This window comes from Lagopus muta, chromosome 3 (assembly GCF_023343835.1).
Source record: "Lagopus muta isolate bLagMut1 chromosome 3, bLagMut1 primary, whole genome shotgun sequence".
NCBI lineage: Eukaryota > Metazoa > Chordata > Aves > Galliformes > Phasianidae > Lagopus > Lagopus muta.
In genome coordinates, this window is record NC_064435.1 from 90,630,220 (window position 1) to 90,650,919 (window position 20,700).

The 20,700-nt window shown below is 45.5% G+C and overlaps 1 protein-coding gene across 2 annotated transcripts in view; it reads right to left on the reverse strand.

The window, feature by feature from the left end:
- Nucleotides 1–3,450: 3,450 nt before the first annotated feature.
- Nucleotides 3,451–20,700, reverse strand: part of SLC66A2 (solute carrier family 66 member 2) — a 58,640-nt gene continuing 41,390 nt past the window's right edge. For both annotated transcript variants that reach the window (XM_048939096.1, XM_048939095.1), the window contains one exon: nucleotides 3,451–6,313. In XM_048939096.1, the coding sequence (XP_048795053.1) occupies nucleotides 6,106–6,313 (208 nt within the window). In that variant the 3' untranslated portion in view covers nucleotides 3,451–6,105. The remainder of the gene's footprint in view (nucleotides 6,314–20,700) is intronic.

Below are 20,700 nucleotides of genomic sequence, written 5' to 3' on the forward strand. Positions count from 1 at the left end.
TGGCTGCTACCACGAGCGATGCTCACTATTTTGATCAGCAGCTGGAGAACCGTTGGCTTTGTGCATGGTTGTCGGTTTTTCTTTGATGCAGCACACAAATGGTTGAAGGCCATTTATCTCTAAGCAAAATAAATGCTGTGCTGTTGTCTGAACGCATGCCAGCGCCACCAGGTAGCTGCATGTTTCTTGTGAAGCACAGTGTGGTGCTTGATGGCGTCGCACATTCTTTTTGCATCAAAGAAAATCAGTGTCCTCTGTCTAGTACAGCACCTGGACTCAGTGCACATCAGAGCAAAGCCAGCGCTTGGTGATGGTACTTGTGGGGTGGGACATGGGGAACAGAAAGGATTGTCCTGTAGGATGGAGCACTGTGACTGAGCTCCCAGATCAGAGGCTGCGATGCTACACGTGTGCTGGCCAATAGGACTGGGTAAAATGCCGTCTGAAGAATGGAAACGCAGAATGCAAAGTCACGACAGATCAAAAATGCAAAGGCATACTTACACGAAGGTGCTTTATTTAGTATACAAATTCTCCCACAAGATCCTTGTTATGAAACTTCAGAAGTGTAGGATAGATGAGTGGATGGCGAGGTAGATTAAGAGCTGGCTGACTGGCAGAGCTCAGAGCTGTCAGCAGCAGTCAGGTTGGAGGCCTGTAACTAGTGATGTTCCACAGGCACTGATGCTGAGTCTGGTCTTGTTCAGCATCTTCATTAACTACCTGAATGAAGGGATGGAGTCCAGCTTCAGCAAGTTTGCTGATGATACAAAGCAGGGAGGATTGGCTGACACACCTGAAGGCTGTGCTGCCACTCAGCAAGACCTGGACAGGCTGGAGAGCTGGGCAGCTAGAAACCAGATGATGTTTAACAAAAGCAAGCGTAGGCTCTTGCACTTGGGGAAATAACTGCATGCATCAGCACAGGTTAAGGAGATGACTTCCTAGAGAGGAGCTCTGCAGAGAAGGACCTGGGTGCTCCGGTAGACAACAGGTCGGCCATGAGCCAGCAGTGTGCCCCTGTGGCCAAGAAGGCCAGTAGAATCCTGGGGTGCATTAAACAGAGCGTGGGCAGCAGGTCGAAGGAGGTGATCCTCCCCCTCTACTCTGCCCTGGTGAGGCCATATTTAGAACACCGTGTCCAGTTCTGGGCTCCTCAGATCAAAAAAGACAGGGATCTTCTAAAATAAGTCCAGCAAAGGGCCACAAGGGTGATGAAGGGCCTGGGAGTATCTCCAGCATGAGGAAAGGCTGAATAAACTGGGTCTGTTCAGCCTGGGGGAAAAAGGATTGAGGGGGGGATCTGGTTAACATTAATAAATATCTAAAGGGAGGTGGGAGCCAGGCTCCTCTCAGTGGTGTGCAGTGACAGGACAAGGAGCTATGGTCTAAAACAGAAGCTAAAACACAGAAACTTCTATACAAACATACAGAAAAGCTTCTTTACAGTAAGGGTGACGGAGCATTGGAACAGGTCACCCAGAGAGGCTGCAGAGTCTCCTTCTCTGGAGATTCCAGACTCGTCTGGATGCCTTCCTGTGCTTTAGCAGAGGGGTGAACTTGATCTCTAGAAGTTCCTTTCAATCCCTGCAATTCTGTGATTCTGTGAATTCTGGCAGCTTCCAACAATAATCATTTGAAAGACTTAAGATGCAGTTACAGACTTGAAAAGGGACAGCGTTGGAGTGGCACAATTTCTGCTGCTCATATGGCACATCACAGCCAACTCCCACTTCCTAGCAACCTTAACTGAGAAAAATGACTATTTTTCACTGTCATACATCAACAGGGCCAGAATAAGCAGAGTTTATGACAGCCTCACAGTAGCCCTACAGAGGCAGAATACCTATTGCTCTCACAGCACCAGGGTCCTCCAAACTACAGCCTTAAGAGTACAAGGCATTGGCACAGAAGAGGGAAGGGGCAGATGAAGAGGCTGGTGGGTAAACAAATTCAGTGTGGTTCTACTGGCCAAAGAAGGGGAAGGACAGAGATGGGGAAATCACAAGCCTGTGCTTCCCATCAGGACATTTCCAGATGCAGATGCAGTTTGGGCCCTGGCTGCTCTACAAGGCTGTATATGCTGATATCTGTCCAGATTCTGGATGTGCTTCACATTTTGTTTTATCAATCTATCTAATTAACAGCTGTTGTTACAGGTATTCAGACTGCACGATTATTTACCAATATATTTTGATTCTGTCACTGAAACCACCAACGAAGCTAAAGCTGTCAACCCTTGGAACTTAGGCCTAAGCTAAGAGTCACAGAATCACAGAATGGCCTGGGTTGCAAAGGAGCACAATGCTCACCCAGTTCCAGCCCCCTGCTGTGTGTAGGTCGCCAACCAGCAGACCAGGCTGCCCAGAGCCACATCCAGCCTGGCCTTGAATGCCTGCAGGGATGGGGCATCCACAGCCTCCTTGGGCAACCTGTGCCAGTGCCTCACCACCTCTGGGGGAAAAGCTTCCTCCTAATATCCAACCTAAACCTCCCCATCTCAGTTTAAAACCATTCCCCTTGTCCTGTCACCATCCACCCTCACACACAGCCATTCCCCCTCCTGTTTCTACGCTCCCTCCAAGCACTGGAAGGCCACCATGAGGTCTCCCACAGCCTTCTCTTCTCCAAGCTCAACAAGCCCAGTTCCCTCAGCCTTTCCTCACAGCAGAGCTGCTCCAGCCCTCTGCTCATCTCAGTGCCTCCTCTGGACCCGCTCCCAGAGCTCCACGTCCTTCCTGTGTCGGGGGCCTCTTTCCTTTGCACCAGCCCTCCCTCCTCACTCATTCCCATTCTCCAGCCTCATCAGCCACCATAGGTAGCAGCAGCAAACTCCTCCCCTCCTCTGGAGCAGCCAGTGGAGCCCCGCAGTGCCTGGAGCCACGCACTGCCCGGCCATGAGGTTACACCCATTGTCCTCATCTCCCTTGTAGAGACTGAACAATCACGTACCCTCAACTGTGTCCCACATTCCATCTCCTTGTACAGTTTGCACAGTACTTTTTGAGGCTACACAAAATATACCATCTCTTAGCAATTTGTTTTTACAGGTATAGGAGAAGGTAACTTAAAAAAAGATCATGAGGCTAAGTTCACTTCAAAATGTATGAAGAGCTTGGGGCAGAAATCCAGAATCCATGTCTTGTACCATGACCTAGGACAAACTATGCCTTGTGCTTACCCACCAGGGGGAACAGGGCATGCCAATTAATTCCTATGGATGCTTTATGCAAGATAAATTACAGTAACAGTTAAGAAGCACACATTTTATATCTAAACAAAACAACGCTGCAATTTCTGTGTAATAGATAACTTTTATTTTAAAAAAACATTGCAACTGACAGAGAAAACAAACTCTGTGAAAATCAAAGAGATGTATTTAAAGTAATTCATTTCTTAATCTCTGAGGTGATCATTGATACAGATACTTCCCAGCCAACAAAGAACAAAGTTCTGTAACATTCTGTCTGTAATGTATCTTGCAAAGTGATATTCAGGAGTTCCTGGCCAAGAGTCCTACCTTATTCAATGCCATACACAGAAGATAGATGTGTTTTCACTGGCTTCTCTTCCAGTATTTGCAGCTCTGCTGTGAATGAGACCGGTCTGGGTACTGACGACAGACTCAGGACTCTGCCCAGGGAGGAGTCCCATAAGAAAAGAACAAGTTCTTTTATCAGTAATACCTACAGTTCAAATTCAAAGAGGTGGCCAAAAGTATGCATTCCCAAGTGAAGCTATCACATACAGAACCATTTTTCTTAATACCAATGTATTTCTGATATCCCCATTTCATAGATTAGAAAAAGACTAGGATATACAAAAATTCTAATCATTTAATAAAAAAAAAAACCAACAACCAAAACCCAGACCATTAAAACACACAGGAAAGTGTTCGTTTGCATACAGTAGAAATACAATCGTCATTAAAGCAGCATATCGGAGACGCCAGTTGTTAATTATGTTTTTGATTAAAAAAGAGAAAAGCCAAGCTGTTCTTTAAATGCAATCAGAACATTGGAGGGCAAGGGGAAACAAAACATTCATAGTCTACCATGCCAGGGTACATTGTCACTGTAAGGTCACTTCAGGCCTAGAAGAGTAGGGTGTCAAACAGGGAGCGTGGAGGCAGCAGCCAGGCAAAGCAGCTGGGCCAGCCCTCAGAACAGCTCTGCTCAGCCACTTCTGTTGGACAGCAGGTTCCTGAGGGACCCCTTTCCTCCCCCATCCACAGCGCCCCACTGAAGGAAGGGTGGCTCAGCCTCCAAGCACGACCTCTGCTCTCAGCCAGCAGCGCGCCCATGCCAAGATGGCACATGCATCAGGAGCCCTGACGGCAGCCTGGGCAGCTGGGAGCGATGGGCTCAGCTCTGCCAGGAGGCACTGCCTGCAGGGCTGCCTACTGCTCCCTGCCTTGCGACGGGCATTTCCAACCCAGTGTCAAACTGCTGCCCCAGAGGATGGCTTGCCACTCCTGAAGACAGTCCAGACTCAGGTCATGAGTCCCAAATAAAATAGTGTAGGGAAAATACCTAATTTATACACTGAAGGTATTAAATCTCAGACTTGGTGCCATCAATAAAAAAAACATAAGCTCTTACACTAATCTTGGAGAGAAAAAAACAAACCTATTGTCAAGAACCTGCCCCATCCCTCTTGCTGTGCCTGCACTCACCCAGGGCTTGCCAGCAGCAGGGAGGGGGTCTTGCTGGGAGGAAGGCAAACCTCAGCTGGGCTGGGGTCTCACTGCAGCTGCCTCACACCAATGACTGCAGTTTCCTTACAGCAATAGGCAGAAGCATAGGGGCTTGGCCACAGTTCCCTGCAGGTCACACACCACCCACAGCTTCCAGACACGTGCAGTGCTCAGAAAGGGCATGGTGACCTACGCTGGCAAACAGCCAGCATAGACAAGAACTATAAATGAACTCTCTGCCCCGGTCCCTCTTTCTAACTGTGGGTTTTCCAAGCTAAGAGATTGGAAGATCTTAAGAACAGAAAAATGAAAATGTGGACCCCTTCCATGGGTCAATGCCAGGAACACCGAACGTACAAACTGGTGCTAAGCAGCACAAATGTGAATTCCAGCCTCCACAAATCAAGTGGTCAGATGCTAGTCCTGTTCCACTAGAGATCATAGGAATAGGACTCTTTCAGACTTTGTCACTGCCTGCCCTGAGGCAATGAAAGCAGAGACACTCAGTGGCTCCCATTTGCCAACTAGAGCTACCTCCTAGCAATACTGGCAATGCACGGCTACTGGCCTCTGGGTTTGTGACAGTGCTGCACCGTGAGCACGGCATGGCCTGTCTGCAAATCTTGCTGCATCAACGCAGAACTGAGTTACAGCCCCTCCTGCAATCTCCTGTTCGCATCTCCTGATGGCTCACCACTCAACTGGCCGTGCCTGCTTTACGTGTGGTGCAGCATCATCCACATGCAGACCCCATTCCTCACCCCCATGTATCTGTCTGCCACACTGAGCAGGCATCAGTGTCTACCACTCACTTTAACGCATGCTGATCTCCATGCGACAGCTTTGTTCTCAGCTGCTCACCTCTCTGCAGTGCCTCTCTCCCTACCCCTCTCTGCTTACTCGACACCCTTCTTCAAGAAAAAAAAAACAGAAAGCTGCTGCATTTGCTCTTCAACACTTCTTCCTACATCGTGGAGATAATGAATGCTAATATATGCCACAACCTTCCTACCAGTATACAGACTTTATACTATATAAATAGGTGATGGATTCAGGCAAAATATCCTGTAACTTCTGTGGGGTAACATTTTTTAAATAGCATTATAAACAAAACACCTAGCCCTTGTGATTAATATACAAACATATGTGAACTGATAAGGCTCATAGGTACATATGCAAAAATAGTGCCCCCCTCCCACCAGGAAACAGTTCTGTACAGCAAAGTCTGAGAACAGAGAGCAAGATATTTCAAATAAAACCTCCAGAGCTGGAAGCGCAGCCAGATTTTCAATTCTCTTCTCATTTCTGCTTCAACTCAGCAATGCAGAAGTACTTAGAAGTGGAAAAGAAGGTACGTGGCTGACTCTCAAATGCCATCCATGGGCCTGCAGCCCACCCTGCTGCACGTCTCACAGAGCCTTGGTGCTGGCAGGGTGTGTGGTGTGGGATGTGGGCTTCTGAGGGTAGGAGCTGTACAGGTAAACCTGCAGCAGGATGGCCATGTCCACAAAAACCTGCAGGAGTCCACAGATGGAGAACTGTAACGGGGCCTGATTCAAGATGAAGTAAACAGTCTTGAAAGTGTCCCCACTGGTCCACATCAGCACCATCTTGACACTAAAAGACAAAACAGAAGGGGAAAAACATTTATTGAAAGGAAGCTGGTATGGCTTAGTGTGTGACTAGAGCTGTTCCAGGGGGTGCTAGTATCCACCTGCACCAGCAAGGGTTGATACTCTGCAGTGGGTCAGGGCTCCTCTCCACCACGACAGAACACTTGCATAGCCACGAGGTGTGGAAACAGTGCTTGGAAGGCAGGGTCAAATTCACACCCTCAGCCTCCAGAGACCTGACCTCAGCCATTACAGCTACAAATACCCACAGCTATGTTGGCATCCAGTATTTTAAACTATCCAGCCAGGATAATTGACTCAGAGGTGCTCTGTAAACATGATTTCCACATGCTGATAGCAATGACCAGGAAAGAAGGTAATCCAGTGCATGTGAAAAAAAACAAACTAATATCTGTATCTTCATGCATGCCATTTTCTACTCACAAGATGCGAGTACACACCTCTGATAGGTACAGAAAGTATTTTCTTATTGTAGAACACACAAGACCGAGAGTCTAGAAAGTCAGGTTGCCCACTAATAAAGAAGGAAGAAAAATGGCATGTCTCCATTTGTTTACCAGAAGGCTGAGTATCCCTAAGGATCCTCCTCAAGGACACAGAATGCTGCCCACCCAGACTTCCTTCTAATTTGCTGTATCACCAAGCCATCTCCTGTCCTGCAAGCCAGCTCCTGCTCTTCCACATCATGAGAAACTCTGGGGAACAGAAGCAAGTTCCTCAGACTTCACACAGACCAATCTTCAACAGGACACAAACAGCCAATTCCTGAAGGCTGTTTCTGATCTTTGTGCACTGTAACTGAAGGGATTTCTAAGCAGTCAGGTAAGCTGCAGCGGACAAAACTTTGCAGTTCACAGTATGAGCATTATGCATCATTTATCATAATTATGAATAATTACACCTTGCCAGCAATGACTTCATCAAACGTGGTCATGCATATGCAGCAGGGCAGGACTTAATTTCCCAAATATTCAGGCAGGGAGCTAGCAACATTTGTATTTTAGACAAGTATACAGTGCTGCTGCAAGCCAGATGCTGCAGCCAACTCCTCCTCCATAAAAGAAAGGTGGCCAAGAGCACCAGTTTATACTGACCCAAAGCTCTACAAAAACATAAGCCTTTTTAACTCACATTATACCACTGACAACATAAAACAAGGTGTCTATGATGTTATGAGCACTCCAAAGAGAGGCTACACGTGGAAGTGTAAGCAAGGGCATGGGGTTGAGTAAGCAACCATTCCCCACTCAAGGTTATTCAAAAAATGCAACTATTTAGGAAAGAAGATATCAGGAAAGAAGAAAAACAACTGCTGAACCCACAACAGCTGTTCTGCACAACAATCCTGCGCACCACCTGCACTGCACACATTCTGACTCTCCATGGATAACATTATGTCCCACTTACAGGAGGTTCTCACATGCAGGGGGTACAAGGGATTGATTAGTATTTTAATTAGGGAGGGTGATAACTCTGAGGGTAGTAAAACTGACACTTTGTTGCAGGCAGCCAAAGTTCCTCCCCCTCTGATTTTTTGCTTATCAGTGCTTCTGGGCAACTAATCACAATTTAATTGTTAACCTGCCCCAGTGTGGTTGGAGACAGGCACTAACAGAGCAGCACATGCTAACCTTGGCAGGTCAGATAAATTAAACGCTGTCACCAAAAGGGCAATTGATGCACTCCACGAAAGACCTGAGCAAGGATTTACTACCCACAGGGTGTTCAGCACATATCCCATATATATATATATATATAAATATATATAAAGCTAATGGGGTTTTAAAACGACCCCAGCAGGCACTGAAACTGTGGACAAAATACACACTGTCTGATGGTTTACAGTATGTAACAGTTTCAAATTCCAAATAAGGAACAACATCTAGGAGAAACCTTATGGATACCTGTAGTTCAACAGCATCTTAGGAACCAAGCCCTAGATGTAAACCTCTAGCAGTACCACATGTTGTGCTGAGTTTGATTGAGATTTATGTGGCAAGGTTTTGGTAGCCAGGGGCTGCATGGGTGGCTCCTGTGAGCAGAGCCCAGAAGCTGCCCCACATCAGATCAGAGCCAGCTCCAACCCATGCGGGAGGCCACAGTGGAGCAGGCCATCCCCCTGCAGGCCTGAAGAAAGATGCAGCTCACAGAGAGCCCCTGCAGCACTGCAGTCCAGGCCAGCACTGCAGCCCATGGCTGTGGTGGAGCAGGAAGGCTGTGGAAGCTGCCAACCATGGGGCTCTGTGTTGGAGCAGCACAGTCCTGAAAGATGGAACCAGTGGCACAGAGCCACAGCAGAGAAGTTCTTAGGAGAGCTGCTGCCTGTGGGAAGCCCATGCAGGCTCTGTTTGGGAAGGACAGCATCCTGTGAGAGGGACCCCACACGGAGCAGGGCAGAGCAGAGGCAGAGACAAGTGCTATGGCCTGATAGCTGCCCCCATTGCCCTGTGCTGCGTGGGGGGAGGCAGGAGGCGTTTGTAGTTTCTCACTACTGTAGATACGTTAACAGGCAATACACTGCATTAACCTGCTTCAACCCGAGTCTGTTTTGCCTGTGATGGTGCCTGTAGGTCAGTGATCTCCCTGCCCTTATCTCCAGCTTTTTTTTTTGTTGTGCTTTCTCCCCCTCCCTTTGAGGAGGGTAAGTGAGAGATGGTGCTGCTGCATCACCCCTTGCTGTTAAACCACCACAGCTTACCAAAGCAAACTCAGGGTTTTGCTAGGAAGCCACCCTGGATCTCTACAGCTTGCAATCCCATCTGGGTAACATGGTGTATGCCTCTGCATGTTCCAGCATCCCCCTCTTTAGTAGGTCCATCAGACACTCGTGGAAAGCAGCAACATGCCTGGGGTGCTTACTAGGACATGGCCCAATGTTCTGTATGCAGGAAAACATCAACTTGTCCTTGGCAAAAATGAATTTAAAAACATAACTCAGTTTAAAAATCTAACATTGCCATCAAAACATACAAGTATTGTTCCTGTGCTGATTAGCTTGGAGGAAACAGGCAAATCACTGAAGTACCATAACAATGAAAACATGAAACACCATGTATTCCACAACAGCTTAAGCTTAGTATTGGAGCTGCACCTAGGTTACCAGAACCCAAGATGAAGGCAAAACAGTGACTGGGAATGCTGGCTGCTTACTCCCTTCTACACCTCTCCAAAGATAGAGCAGGGCTGGACAAAAGGAGCAAAAACCTGAAAGTACGTGGAGTAACCAAAAATGGCTTTGCAAGGAAACAAGGACCGCATTAGACAAGAAGGGAGAAGAGATGATGAAGAAACTTGGAGGAAAGTCAAGAAACACCACAATTTGGTTGGATGAAAAGAGAATGTGAAATAGAGGCTGGAACTGGGCAGGGAATGACAGGAAATAGAAGAGAAATGCAAACTTGGAATAAGGATCCTTAGGAACAGTGCAGTAGTAACATTCCTCCCGCCCTATCTGGGCTGTGCACAGCTATTCTTGCTGCATATGCAGATACAACTCACAGTAATGCAGTGGTGCGTGCCTGATTACACATGCCTGATCAAATAGATACACTGCTCACATATTTCTAGCTACCCTGTCACTTCAGGATGCCACACAGCCATTTTTTATCTGCAGCTTCTCAACACTGCCCAATTGCTTAGGAAATGGAGGCAATTCTTGCATTTATTCTTACTTTTCCGATGGAAAACAAAGAAAGCAACCAACCCTGGGCAGACCAACTGTCATCCTACCTGCACTGGAGAAGGAAAGGAGAGTGTGCCTATGCATAAACAGAGGGTTTTACTGCCCAAGGAAGTAGTTTTTGTTTTTTGTTTTTTTTTTTTTCCTCCCCCAGTTGGTTGCATGGAAGAAAGATTAAACAGAGGAGAGCACACCTCAGCCCTTCTTCCACTGCTCTGTTATAACCTTCATTTGCTGAACGGAGCTCCAATCCCGTTCTGTAAGATGTGTGGGACTCATTTTTAACAAGCTATTGATATGCCATTTGAGGCAGCTGATGAGTCTCTTAAATTCTTTTCCCTGCAGAACTCTGTAGGCAATATGACAGAAGATATGCAGGATCACAGCAACAGCGAGAGCCTCTTCCAGGGAGGCACTATGCAGCAGTGGCCCTACTGCAGGCTGCCAACAACGGTGAGCAATGGCTTGACTCTGCTTCTCTGCAGCAGACCATGCTGGGTGCCATCAGCTGCCAGACAACAGCTCATCAGCATTCATCTGACCCTCAGCACCATGGTGCAAGGAGCTGTTGTGCTGCTAACACAGATGAGCATTGCTTCAAGGGGCAGGCAGGCCCCACCATCACCGCTGCCTGGCTGTGCACAGAAGAGGCTGCACATAGCAAAGGCTTTCCAGCCTATCTCATGGGGCCCAACTTTGTTCTTGATCTTCCTGACATCTCCAAAGCTGTGCAAGTGAGCTTAGCTTCAGTGCACTGTGCAACATGGCCTACACAACTCCTGCTTTTTGCTAAGAGCAAATAAAATGGCATCCTTCCTGTAATATCTCAAAGCCACACTGGAGAGAGATGGCTGGCAGGAAAGATTAACCTTCTTGATACGAAGGACACAGTCATTAGGAGAGCACAGCAGCCCTTCTGCTCTTAGCAGAAAGGAGTGACTGGGTGTGGGGTGAGCAGTGCCACCCAGCAAGTTGGGGAGTCAGAAAGTACACACAGCAGTGTTTGGTTCTGTGATCACAGCGATGCCAACGGGAGAGGCAAGAGGCAGGAACCGAGCAGAAATAGATGGTACTGCCAGAGGCTGAGACAGACTTGAAGGAAAAATAACACTTCCCAATAATGTAAATCAAGACTGCAGTATCCAATGACAACAAATCTCCTGAAAACAAGCACCTTCCTCACAGCTAATCTCATTACAAGGAGTTGCTAATGTGGCAACAGTCACTGTCTGTGTAAACCACAACTGACCACCAAGAGGAAAAGCTCGCACTTTTTCATCTGCTTTTGAAATCTGAAAAAGCACTTACTATTCTGCTGGTGGAATCAGACCTCAAAAATAACACCATAATTTCTGATCAGACACTGAGTAGTGGTGGGCTGCTAAATGCTGTTTTTTAGTACAGTAGTATAAAAATGTCCTATAGCACTGCTGTTCTATGCTACTGGCAGAACATTTCATAAAGACTCTGTACTAATCATCATTTACTAAATAAATTGCAAGCTGAAAAATAGCATTCATTGTTCTCAAGAAACAACTTGTCTAAATTAGGTTTTCTGTATTTTGTGCATCAATTCTGAGGAGACAGCAAAAGAGATCATCTCTATGAGCACATTGTATCTATGGTCAGACAATGAACGATGATTTTTAAAGAATACCCATCAAATTATTCATGTGTAGAAAGAGCCAAGTACACTAACAAGAGAAAAAAGTGTTTCTCCTCTAACTGTTCTAAAGGCTGTGCAACTTACAGAACAATGAGCTTAGCAAGATTTTTAGGCTCAAATACACAATATACAAATCACAGAGGACTAATTCTGCTGGAATCAAAGCTTTTCAGCTTCTTCGTTTGTTCTGTTCAAAAGCAGAAGGTTGTCACAATCACAAATCTTTGATTTTCTGCTGTAGCATTATTGAACACACACTGCTCAACATTAGCCATTTCCTGATCACTACATCTTTTTTTCTGCCTTCACCTGAAAGAGCGAAACTACAAAGGAGATCTTGGAAAAAAAAAGACAGAAAGAATACACCTCCTCTCTTCCCCACTAAACCACTGTCTTAAGATTAGGTGCAGCCATCCATCAAAATAACAGTAGCACATAGCAGAGCTGGAGAGCAGCAGTTTGCAGACCATGGGCTGATACTTGGCACCAGCCTACACAAGAAGACATGGCAGTACTCGCTTCCTGTTTGCTGTGTAGATTTTCTTCCATGAATGTTATGACTCTGCATGTTTGTAGCTTAATACACAAACCCAAAAATATCCTGCAAGCTGGAAGACACAAAGAGAGTCAGATGTTAGACAGTGACTTCTACAGAGAAATTCTGTAGTGGTCTGACCAGACATACTAGCAGCACAAATAGCAACAGGAGTTACGTGTTGCCCTCATGTAATTACATCCTGCTAGAGCTATAAACTTAGTACTGCTTGTGCTCAGTCAATGAACACAGATCTGAGCAATTATCTTCAATAACAGAAAAATGAATGTGATGTATTAATCATCTACTTCAAGTGTTTCGTTTACTTTTTTCCTTCTGTCCTAGGCAAGTGGAAGAAAACAAAATCAGCTTGGATTCCTTTTGTACAGTGAAAGGTGACCACAGCTTCCCCAAATCAGGGCCAAGACGAAGGCAAAGATGGATTCACAGTATGATTTTTAGACTGACAGTTTCAGGCATTTATTCATACACTGGCACATGGCTTCCATATACATTAAAAAAATGACTACAGTTCTTGGGATATAAAAGCAGAAAAACAATGTAAGATCTGAGAAGCTAGCATCCCCTTCTGGAATAAGGTCCACAGCAAAACAGCTTTTTAATGAATGTTCTGAAAAGTGTTTGGTTTTGGGAAAGGAGGAAGAAGAGACGGAAATATCCCTCTTGAAAAGCAACCTACCTCCCCCAGCATATTTCCATGTGAATGTATGGAAGAGAAAGCAAATTCAGTTAAAATATCCTGACTCTGGAGAACTTTCAGCTCCCATTTGATGCTCCAAAACAAGTTAATTCATAAGACAGCAAGTATCCCTAACACTGCACTTCAATCACAGGGTGGCATGCCTTCACCAGTGCAATGCAGTCCAGAAAACACAAAAACCCTGATGCCATTGTATTTTTAACACTGCACAAATGAACAACAAAAATACAGCATTTATTCCTAGCAAAAAGCCACAAGGCTTAACATAAAAGGAGCTCTCCTAATGTTGAACAAATTGTTAAGCATGCCAGAAGCTATTTTTAAAAGAGGGGAAGTGAGAAAAATCAGATACCCAAAGGCCAGTGTCTGAAGTTTGAAAATCTGGGAACTAAACAGGCCTACCATAAGACAGGACCTCCTGAGCAACCAAGCATAGATCTTGTTTTTAAATACCACACAGCCAGCTAGGAATTCAAGCATGAAACTATCCACCAATCCTACATGCTCTCCCTCAGAGAGAGCCCCTTACCTCACTTTCCAACAATTCCCTCAAGGCTGAAACAGCACTGACAATCTCCACAGAGTCAGTTGTCCAGCCCCACATTGCTGGCAGGATACAGATAGATTCAGCATTTATTTTGGATTGCTGGAGCTGAGATATAGTCACATCTGTAGGTAATGGACACCAACAGGTCTACATTAAAGAGCTATCTGAAAGTTCCTGTAATTTGCAAGTATGTATACTTCACTGAGGAAAAATAAAATGCATGGATCTCACTCTGGAGCACAAAAAACCACACTCATAAAAACACTGTCTGATGTGACTTGGAAGTGTCTTTAATATTCGCATTTCGTGCAGAAACACAAAAAAGCGTTATGGAAAAACAAGGTAAACAGCTATTTATCAATTACTTTTCCTCATGAACAACTGTTTCCAAAACTCCCAAGAGCAAGAGCATCTCAGGCATTTTGACACTGCTCAGTATCTGCACACAGAAGCCAGTGTTTGCTAGGATACACCTGCCAAAGGAGAGTCACAGAGAAAACTACAAGACATGGTGATGGGGCTGGTAGACTATTCATGATCACTGCTCTAGCTATTTCAAGCACTACACCCAAAATTTAGTCTGTAGGTGTCCACAGACTTGACATCTACAAAGTATTTCCTAGAGCTCTGCAAGTTAGACCATATGGTGCTGCATGAAGAGGGGTGGCAGCTCTTAACAACCTTGAACACCCTAAGGCTATGCACAGCAGGTGTTAAATCTCTTCTGAGGAACAAAGGAAAGACTTGAACTGCAATTCACACAAACGTCCTTCCAGGAGATGGATAAACGGACACAGCCCAGATGCCTAAGCTTAATTCTACCCATACATCCACACAAGCACATATCAGAAGGGCTCTGGGTTCTGCTACTGATGGATTTGGAAATTTCAAGAATTGTCACAAGGGGGAACTGCTTTCCTCAGGTGAAAACAGGCTTGGGAAACAAATCACACGTGTGCTGCTCACAGTACAGTGCACAGCACCATCTGCTGCCAAAACAGAATAATGCCTTCACAGTGGTGTCAGTTGGACGGAAATGGTGTAGAGCACACCTAAATCACACCATCCTTTAGGATCTCGCTCATTAATTTCTTCTTGAGCATTTTCCCCTTCAATCTCTTCTCCCTCCCCTCAAGGCACTTTAATCACCAGAGCTGCAAGTCCAGCTGCTAGCTAATGCTGCTGTAGACACTGTCCTGCTGCCCACCTCCAGCAGTTGTGCACAGCTAGCTGAGCCTGCCTGCGCTCCCACACCTCCCTTCCCAGCACCTGCCTGCTGCAGCCTGCCTTGTGCCATGGGACCCTGCTGCTCAAGGGCCAGTGCTCAAAACAGGGAAATAGTGCCTGTGCCTGACACCATTCAGAGACCTTCTTTTTGTAACTTTAAGTATGTTGGGACATAATCCACTTAAAGAGGAATAAAAAGATGGGATAAAAGAGTATTGCATCAGCACAGCAGCACACCCCAAGGCTCAAACCGTAAAGCTCTTTAATCCTCCTTTCCTCCTGCCCTAGGCAACGAAGAAATAATCAAACTCCTAGTCCCATTTAACTTAAGGCACTTTTAGCACACTTTCCCCATCTTCATAAGGATACAGACTAAGCATACTCGTAGCGTTCCAGTGATTTAAAGCTGCAGTTCCCACCTCGGTTCAACATACACATAATATCAGGCCTAGTTCCCCTCCCTGATCTAGATGCCTGGCATTCAGTCTCCAAAGACAGCACACCTAAAAGGACAAAGTCTAGTAACAGTCATTTTTTACGAAATAACCAAATTCTTCAGTATCTCTAATTTTAAGAAAACACTGGAGAAACAGGAATCCCAAATAAGAGTTACTACTTAGGAAAAATGACTATCGCTACTTTCCAGTCAGCATGATAACTGGAACTAAGATAAGCTATTCAGTATATGCTTCTCAGAAACGCTTCACTGTCACAAGAAAATAACCCCTTGCAAAAAGCACACAAAAATATGTCAGTACCTACGTTCTCACATGAAACACTACGTTTCTTGAGTACCTTCAGGGATGGCGACTCAATCACCTCCTACAGCAGCCCATTCCAGGGCCTGACCATTCTTTGGGGGAAGTTTCTCCTAATAGCCAGCATCAACCTGCTCTGGTGCAACTGGAGGTCATTCCCTCTCATCTTAGTGATGATTACCAGGGAGAAGAGGCTGACCCCCCCACCTCATTGCAACCTCCTTTCAGGTAGTTGTAGAGCGCAATAAAACCACCCTTGAGCCTCCACTTCTCCAGACCAACAAACCCAGTTCCCTCAGTCACTCCCTATCTTGTTTTCCAGACTGCTCAGCAGCTTCGTTGCCCTTCTCTGGACATGCTTCAGGGCCCCAATGTCTTTCTTGCAGTGAAAGTGAACACAGTACTTGAGGGGTATCATTTACCAGAGCAGATCACAGAATGGCCAGGTTTGGAAGGGACCTCAAGGATCATGAATCTCCAACCCCCCTGCCACAGGCAGGGCCACCAACCCACCCCATTTAATTGGATGGGGCTGCCCAGGGCCCCATCCAATCTGGCCTTGAACGCCTCCAGGGATGGACGTGCATCCACAGCCTCTCTGGGCAGCTGTTGCAGCACCTCACCACTCTCACAGTAAAGAGCTTCCCCCTGATTCCGGGGAAAAACCACCTCCCTGCTCCTGCTGGCAACACCATTTCTGATACAAACCAGGATACTGTTGACCCTTTTGGCCACCTGGACACACTGCTGGATCACGTACAGCTGAGCATCAACCAGAACACAAGTCCTTTTCCTCTGCACAGTTTTCCAGCCATTCTGCCCCAAGCCTGTGCATGGCGTTGCTGTCACTAAAGCGTAAGTCCTGGCACTTGGTCTTGCTGAACTTCATCCCATTGGCTTCAGTCCAGCGATCCAGACTGTCCAGATCCCTCTGTAGGGCCTTCCTACCCTCAGCCAGATCAGCACTTCCTCCCTACTTGTTGTCATCTGCAAACTTACAAAGATAAGTAAAAAAGTACAACTCATTTTCTCTTGTATTTCAAATTTTCAGGGTAAAAAGAAAAGCATCAACTGAAGAGAGTGCTGATTAAACATACTGGCAGTGTTTTATTCCTATCACTATGAAGAAGCCTTGAACTATCTGTAAAAGAACGCATTTGGTTTGAAGTATTTCGCTTTTAATTTTCTTCTTGAACTGATGGGATTACGTGCTAAGGGAAAGAGAAAGCAGAAAGTTGTGAAGGTAGAAAGGATGGGACACATGCAATATGTGCAAGAGCTTCAGCAATTCACACCATACTACACCCTAGGCAATGCTAGGGAAGTGTTTGCTGTCACTCACACTGTTGTTAAGAGGCGGAAGCATAAGGGAAGGTTGGTTCCATACTCCCTCCTGGGATTTTTTTAACCCATCTTCTCTTCATTCAGTTCCTAAAATTCCTACACGTGTTGAGTACACAAGCCTCACAGAACAGTCTTCGGAGCCCCACAATGTGTTACTGCAAATCTTGAGAGAACAGTACGCTGAGGAAACACGGCAGGCAAGCATGGAGGTGAGCATGGTGTGGAGCTCTGTATAGTCAACTTCAAACAGTACATCCACAGAAAGTCAGCAGAAATTGAGTACAGAAGGGGAAAGGAAAAGAACATGGGACTAATGGTACAGAGAAGAGGATCCTGGAATAGAAGAATGGGTGAAGAACAGAAGACAAGCTGTTTGCTTCCTGAGATAGAACAAAATGGTTTTCAAATCATCTGCTTGCACGCGGAAAGGACTCTGTCTCCATTCTGAGCATGCTGAAGAGAGACCAAGCCTGTTTATTTTTCTGATGTAACAGCACCTAGAAAAAAATTAGCAGTTGTCTGAGTTTGTTTTTTTTTTTTTTTTTGAAGTAAATGGCTGCAGCCTTCTGCAGCCCTTCCATCATCTTATTTGTTTTGACCACTTAATGTATAATGAAATTACTATTTTAAGAGTAGACACAATGCTACATGGACATCTGGGGGCTGCAGGTCCAAAGACTCTCTAGAATGGTTCCCTCTTCAGCACCTTCCTTTGTAAAAGTTCTGGATGGGACAGAGCACTTAAACTCAGGTCACCTCTGCATTGTACAGCATCTACTTCAGAATTCTGATGAAGGCATCTCTTACTCCTACTCTTATTTCTTTGATTTTGATCCATGCAAGTTCTGACAAGGAAAAACAAGAGCTAAGAGAAATACAGTCTTCACTGCTATTGCTTATATCCTCCTCTATTTCCCTTCCTATTAGCACTTTTACAAGTCATTTTCAGCTATTTCTCCTTTGTCCTTTATTGAACTTCCACAAAGTACATGTATGCAACGAAATTGCTGTAACAGATGCTGATTGTACCCATCATCTCTTTTCAATTAAACTAAAATTAGTCATTATGAGACTAATATAAAAAGTGTGTGCCCCAGCAGAAACACCCAGAACTCTTGCTCATTCTTTGTAGTTTAACACTTGAGCTGTGTTATCTACTCACTATTCAAAAAAATCCTTCCACCTAAAAAAAAAAGCCCCACAGAAAACACAAGAATGCCATTTTTACAGCACTTGCTCAGTATGCTCAAATCCAAAATCTCATTACAGCAGGTGACCAGACACTGGGTTAGCCAGTACTGAGTACAGCTTTCGACATCTGTCCATCACAGCACCTTGCTAATCTAATATGGGCTGACATTAACCTTTGCAGAATTTGGATAAAGCAAGGATTTGTTTCTGGGACAAACGCTGTCCTCAGAAGTTCACAGCTTCCTTTACAGAAATGATATAAAGAACTGCATTATGTCATAAAGGAAAAATTATGTCATAGAGGAGTACTGAATAAAGGCACCCTACAACAAAATCTTATCTCCCCAGGAAATATTGTCTTCTAGTATTTTTTATTATCAATAGCAGAAAAGAGGAAATAATATTACAAGATATACATTCCATACAATTTATCTCCCTGCACACTGCATCTACTTTATTGGACACATTTCAGATAAACACTTGCTTGGAACTAGCTTACAGCCATAACATGTCTCATACAACAGTTCCAAATGGAAAAGCACTCAGATTTGCAACTCTTGGCTCCATCTGCTTGTGAGACAATAAAGGCCAATTGTTTCTCCTTTAGTGACTTTTTTTTTTAAACAACAAGATAATCACAGTGACCAACACAGCACAATGATCTGACTCAGTCTTTCCAGCCAGTCTTCTCAAGACAGACTTACATGAACAGAAAGACAGTCTAATTGATTGTGTTGGCTGCCTCAGTGTGTCAAAGCGCTGAGCCTTCTACCCGGTATCAGCGAATCTTGATGAAGGATACAAAGAGAGGAGGTTCTTTTCAAGAAGACTGAAACATCACAACAAGAAGAGGGAGACCACAGCCCTCTGCTGGCTCTGCCTGTCCAACCCCCTAGTTACATGAATGGCCCTAAGCCATGGGCATACATGCTGCCTCCTGCATGGGGAGCAGCTGGCAAGAGACAAAAAGCGTACAGCCAGGAGGAACTAATCAACCACTGAAAGAAGGCCTTCCTTACTGGAACCATAAACCTCCAAGCTAACCATGGATGGACAGATTTGGCTATCATCAGTACTGTGGTACCTGAGACTCTGTGAAATGCAGTCCAGTTCACTCCTACTGCCAGTCCTCCCTTTCCTGGACCTGGGGAGTTTCTACCATCCAGCGGCTGTGAAACTCCGAGCACTGGCTGATAAGAAACAACAGCTCCATACAGATGGAGCAGCAGTTGACTGTCAAAGAAGGGCACTGACAAATGACTTCAATGACCTTCTGTGAAAATCTTTCAATGAAGGGCAATTATTATTCCAGAGCAGAGTATGGCAGGGCAGCAGACAGAAATGGAAAACAGACTGTCATAGAGCAAACCTACCCTTGTGCAGACCCAGAAGATGCAGAAATGGGTAGATGGGGGTAAAGGTGGCTTTAGTTTGCTCTTAGTTCTCACTGGTCTAGTCCATCAGTAATAGGCAGTACATCACATTCATCTCCCTCAAGCTGAGCTTGTTTTGCTGGTGATGGTAACTGGCGAGAGATCTCCCTGTCCTTATCACAACCCACAAACTCTTTTCACCTTAGTTTCTCTGCATGTCCTGAGAAGGAGCGACAGAGCGGTGTGGTGGTGCTGAGCTAATCCATGGATATTAAACCACCACAGGCTCTTTTCAGAACAGTTCCAAGGGTATTCTGCCGTCCACCACAGCCATGTGTCCCATTTACATCTCTTGGCTTTCTGTCTCCAAGTCCGTTTATCTGAAAACAATTACTACCCCAAGCATGAGATATCCTCAACTTCTATTTTAAACAGATACGAGTGATTGGGACGAGGAGTCCACAGGGTTATCTGACACCTTTTTTTCAGAAACAAGATTATATCTGCAAAGTCTGGCAGGACATCTTGTTCAGATGTGGCCACATACTGCAGTTTTACTTTCCATTCCTATTTTGACTGTTTTGCTAAAACAGAAACAGATTTAACATATGAGATGTTATGTCCCCTTCAGTCCTACTTCAGAGACAGAAGACAGCTTATGTTTTCCTTAGTCAGGCAATGAGGACCTTCAAAGAACCTCTCCTCTGACCCTAGTAAACTGTGATGCTTTTATCAGACGTGGGCTCCAGTTATGCACTACAGCTGAATGCACTACTGTGGTTTAAGAAGTTACCACAGTCTAAAAGGTCATTAAGTAGGCTTAATAGGCTAAAGCAGCTTAATCCTTACTTCTCTCCCTGTTAAGCTTAAAGTCACAAGGATACCTGAAACTTATTACTTCACTTTGCCACTGAGGCCAGCTAAGAGGCTATCTGGCAGTTGTCCATTATGGCCCTGTTGACAGGCAAAGGATCACCAGCTCAGTCGTTTCCAACAGTGTAAACCATTTCTGCATGTAATCATAGAACGGCCTGGGTTGGAAAGAACTACGATGCTCACCCAGTTCCAACCCCTGCTGTGTGCAGGTCACCAACCAGCAGACCAGGCTGCCCAGAGCCACATCCAGCCTGGCCTTCAATGCCTGTAGGGATGGGGCATCCACAGCCTCCTTGGGCAACCTGTGCCAGTGCCTCACCACCTCTGGGGGAAAAACTTCCTCCTAATATCCAATCTAAACCCCCTGTCTCAGTTTAAAACCATTCCCCTTGTCCTATCACCGTCCACCCTCACAAACAGCCGTTCCCCCTCCTGTTTCTACACCCCCTCCAA